Source organism: Euphorbia lathyris, chromosome 4, assembly GCF_963576675.1.
Source record: "Euphorbia lathyris chromosome 4, ddEupLath1.1, whole genome shotgun sequence".
Taxonomy (NCBI): domain Eukaryota; kingdom Viridiplantae; phylum Streptophyta; class Magnoliopsida; order Malpighiales; family Euphorbiaceae; genus Euphorbia; species Euphorbia lathyris.
Window position 1 is genome coordinate 18,948,857 of NC_088913.1, and position 3,940 is coordinate 18,952,796.

Genomic DNA, 3,940 nt, shown 5'->3' on the forward strand with positions numbered 1-3,940 from the left:
CAAACAGCAAACCGTAACAGCAAACAACAGATAAACAAACGGACCCGATGTTTACAAAGTTGTTCAGCAAATACTTTTACTCATATGACAACGACGTGACTTCTTAATAAGAAACATTAAACCCAATAAACTAAACCCAAACTAACTTATATACTCTATTAAAGAGGTCATCACCAATAGAGTTTATTTTCTTATTGAAATCCCAACTTAACAAACTTTTAAAATACATAGATAATAAGGCAGTAATGAAAACTGTGTGTGAGTTGGGAATTTTCAGACACTTAAACCAGAACCCCTGAACCTTTCATGGATGATTTGGTCTAGCTTTTCTGCCATTTCAACTGTAAGATAGTTGTTCCAGTCACCAATTTCACCTTTCCTAAAGAATAAATTGTTTTCAATTTTGATAGGACTATGTTTTACAGTGTTTTTGCTCTTACTCTTATTCACTTCCAAATTGCTCAAACTCTCAAAACTACACAGCTTAACAATCTTCTCCACAATACCTTGTTCCTCTTCATCAACAGAGAAAGGACATCCCATGAAATCAGCCATCTTTTTCACATAGAGGCAAGTATCACTCTTCAGGTCTTCATATTTCAGGAACAATACTCTGTCAGGAAATTCCAAGCTTGCTTTCCAAAATCCTAACAGATGATCCCAATACGGTCCGTAAGTGGAAACTCCATTGCAGAACTTTTCGTACGCCTCCTCGAATGTGATTGTCTCTGCTTGCTTATTACACGAAAAATGCCATAGCGAAACAAGAACATCCTTGGGATTCCTACACAGATAGATGATTTTAGTGTTGGAATTGACAATGGATTTAGGCAAGGAATCGAAAGGAACATGAGTTGAAATTAAGGGATTTTGAATGTCCCTTTCATAGCCAAGGCAATGAAGGAATTCCTGAACAGGCACAATATCATGTGGAAGCTCAGTGAGTAAAGGATTTGCAGAGGAATTTGGATCAGTGCCAGGAAATTTAGATCTAGTTGAAATGGAAACAGAGAGGGACTTAAGCCAAGTTGTGCCTGATTTTGGAAAGCTACAGAGGAGAATATCATTGGGTTGAGGTATGAAGTTTTTCTGTGCGAACTCTTAGTCTAGTGGTTAAGAGTTTACCTATGTCTTGGGAGGTCATGGGTTCGAATGACATCCGGTTTGGTGGGAATTTTTCTTTCTTCTTTAATGTAAGCGCATTGGGCAAATTTAAAAAAAAAAAGTATGAAGTTTTTCTCGAATAATATGATTTCTTTGATAAAATCAGAAAAACACCAAAATCTATGGTATTTGTATAGAGTTCGTGAAGGACGCCAGCTTGGTTGTTGAGGGAGGCTTGAGATGTACATTTCAATATCTTCAGCTGGGTTTTGTATCGCCGGTGATTCATCGGTAACGGAAGTATCCATAGAACAAGACTTTGCTCCACTTGTTTCTTGCTAGTATATGCCCCAATTATTGCTGATATATATAATTATAAAATGTTTTTAATTGGGAGCATAAAAAATTATTAAATCTTTTTTTTTTTCTTTTTTTGGTAAAAATGAAATCTTATTCAATGGAAGTTAGTCAGTCTAATCATCTTTTCGTATAGCCTCTTCTATTCCTTTCTCTGTAAAATAACTGCTTTATTAGAAAAAATACCCACCGGTCATCCTTCTTCTCCCTTTCTTCTCTTCTATTTGTCTTCAAGCCTTCCTCTCTTTTGTGGATCTACTTTGAGGAGGAAGAAGGAACTCAACGGGTTAGGTTTACTATTTTTTATTGTATTTTCTTTAATCAGTGTTTATATATTTTATTGGATTTCTTTTATCCGTTTGAATTGTATATTCTCTCAATTATTCTGCTATTTATACCTTTTTCGGATTTAGCAAGAGGGGAAACGATTTATTTTATACGTGGATCAATATATCTACGTGGTTGCAATAAACGAAAGGACTCAGATCCGAATGTTCGGAAGGGCCTAAATGATGAAGATTCGATTGCAGTTGCTTTTCTACGGATTTTGATTTCTATGAAGTATATGTATTTTGTTTTTCTGTGTGTTTTATACCTTTTATAGCTTTGTATGCTCTTTGTAGTCGTTTTGGTCTATTGAAAATACAGATACCATAACGATTACAGAAGGATTTCACAGGGGGAAGAAGAAAGGGTTCGAGACAGAGAAAGAGAGGAACGGAGACCTTTGGGTTTCTTCTCTTGAAAATAATGAAAGTACAAATGACACTAATTAAGACTTTAAAGTCTTGTTTACACGGAAGCCACAAAGTCCAGGGGCACATGCGTCTTTTCATCCTAGCCAGGGGTGTTTCTGTCAATTCCGGATTATTAGCACCTTCTAGAATAGCCTTCATAAATCAACAATGTTCCTTGCCACACACAATCATATCCCAAGCTCATCTTCACCATTGATCACAATCACCCATGATCAACGGTTCAGAATCGGACACTTGTTCTTATCCTTTCCTTGTCCATTAAGTTTGCTTGATGAACAAACCTAGATTAAGATATAAATGTAATAGTTAGTAACACATTTAATTTTAATGAGAATTCTGAATATTCAAGGAATTTTTACCTCATTCAATTAATATGGTATCAGAGCAAATCTGAAATTTCTCTTTTGAGTAAGAATCAATGGCTGCCCCTATAATCAATACCGGCAGCCCCTATCATCTTCCGCCGAATGAAACTCCGGCCCTATCCCTCGTCTCACAAGAGCTCTCCGGATCTAATTACCACCAATGGTCTCGAGCTGTCAAGGTTGCCCTTATGTCCAAAAACAAATTTGCGTTTGTTGACAGAACTATCAAGGCGCCGGCTTTGGATGATCCAATGTACAGCCAATGGGAAAGATGCAACAACATGGTCATTTCATGGATAAACCATGCTATCTCGCCCTTCATTGCTCGAAGTGTTATATGGCTGGAGAAAGTAGAGCAGATATGGGTCGATCTGAAGGAGCGTTTTGCTCAGGCAGACTCATTAAGGATCTTGGAGCTCCGGCGAGAAATCCACAGCCTGAAACAAGGTAACGGAAGTGTTACTGAGTACTATACCAGAATGAAAATACTTTATGATGAGTTATTGAATCTACGACCCATGCCGCAATGTACCTGTCGGACGGCGTGCGGCTGTGGTGCCTTCAAGATCTTAAGAGATCAGCAGGACGCGGATCAAGTGATTACGTTCTTGCAAGGATTGAATGAATCCTATTCCACAATATGCTCCCAAATACTCCTCATGGAGCCGTTGCCATCGCTCAACAAGGTTTATGCCTTATCTATCCAACATGAACGGCAGATTGATTTTGTACCTGTCAAACAAACAGAGGGAAATGAAAACAACCTATTTGCAGGCTTTACACAAGGAAGGCAGACTAAGAATCGTAACAACTCGAGGTATGCAAACAAGAAAACAAATGGCAAAAATACATCCTTGTGCACTTATTGTGGAAATACAGGACATACTGAAGATATCTGTTTCAAGAAACACGGCTATCCACCGAACTATGGAAATAGAAACAGGGGAAATCCTTTCAGAACCAACCAACCCAAGGCCAACTCAGCAGTTAATCAGGGCAGAGACAACGGGGACTCAGGTGAAGAGGACAATAGGCAGGCAAATGCAGAACCGTTCACTCTAACCAAAGACCAGTATCAAACGTTAGTCGCCTTATTGCCACTGAGCCATTCAGGAAAGGCCCCAGCCTCAGGCAGCAGCGTCAACACCTTTGTCAAGGGAGACAGTTCTGGTAAACGCCTAAACCCTAATTTTGTTCCATCATGTTGGATAATAGACACTGGGGCCACAGACCACATCATTTGTGACACAAAATTATATACCTCGTGCACAAAAATAGACAAATGTTAGGTAAATCTGCCTAATGGTGAAAGGGTTAAGGCAGAACATGTTGGTACTGTGATTCTAAGCCCACAAC

General features: G+C 38.7%; 1 protein-coding gene across 1 annotated transcript; it reads right to left on the reverse strand.

The window, feature by feature from the left end:
* Positions 1–243: 243 nt before the first annotated feature.
* On the reverse strand, positions 244–2,116 carry LOC136227081 (cytosolic sulfotransferase 17-like). The gene is made up of 2 exons (XM_066015796.1): positions 2,108–2,116; positions 244–1,089 (listed from the first exon to the last, which is right to left on the reverse strand). Exons 1-2 carry the CDS (start codon positions 2,114–2,116, stop codon positions 274–276), a joined length of 825 nt encoding a protein of 274 aa, XP_065871868.1. The 3' UTR covers positions 244–273.
* Positions 2,117–3,940: the final 1,824 nt, after the last annotated feature.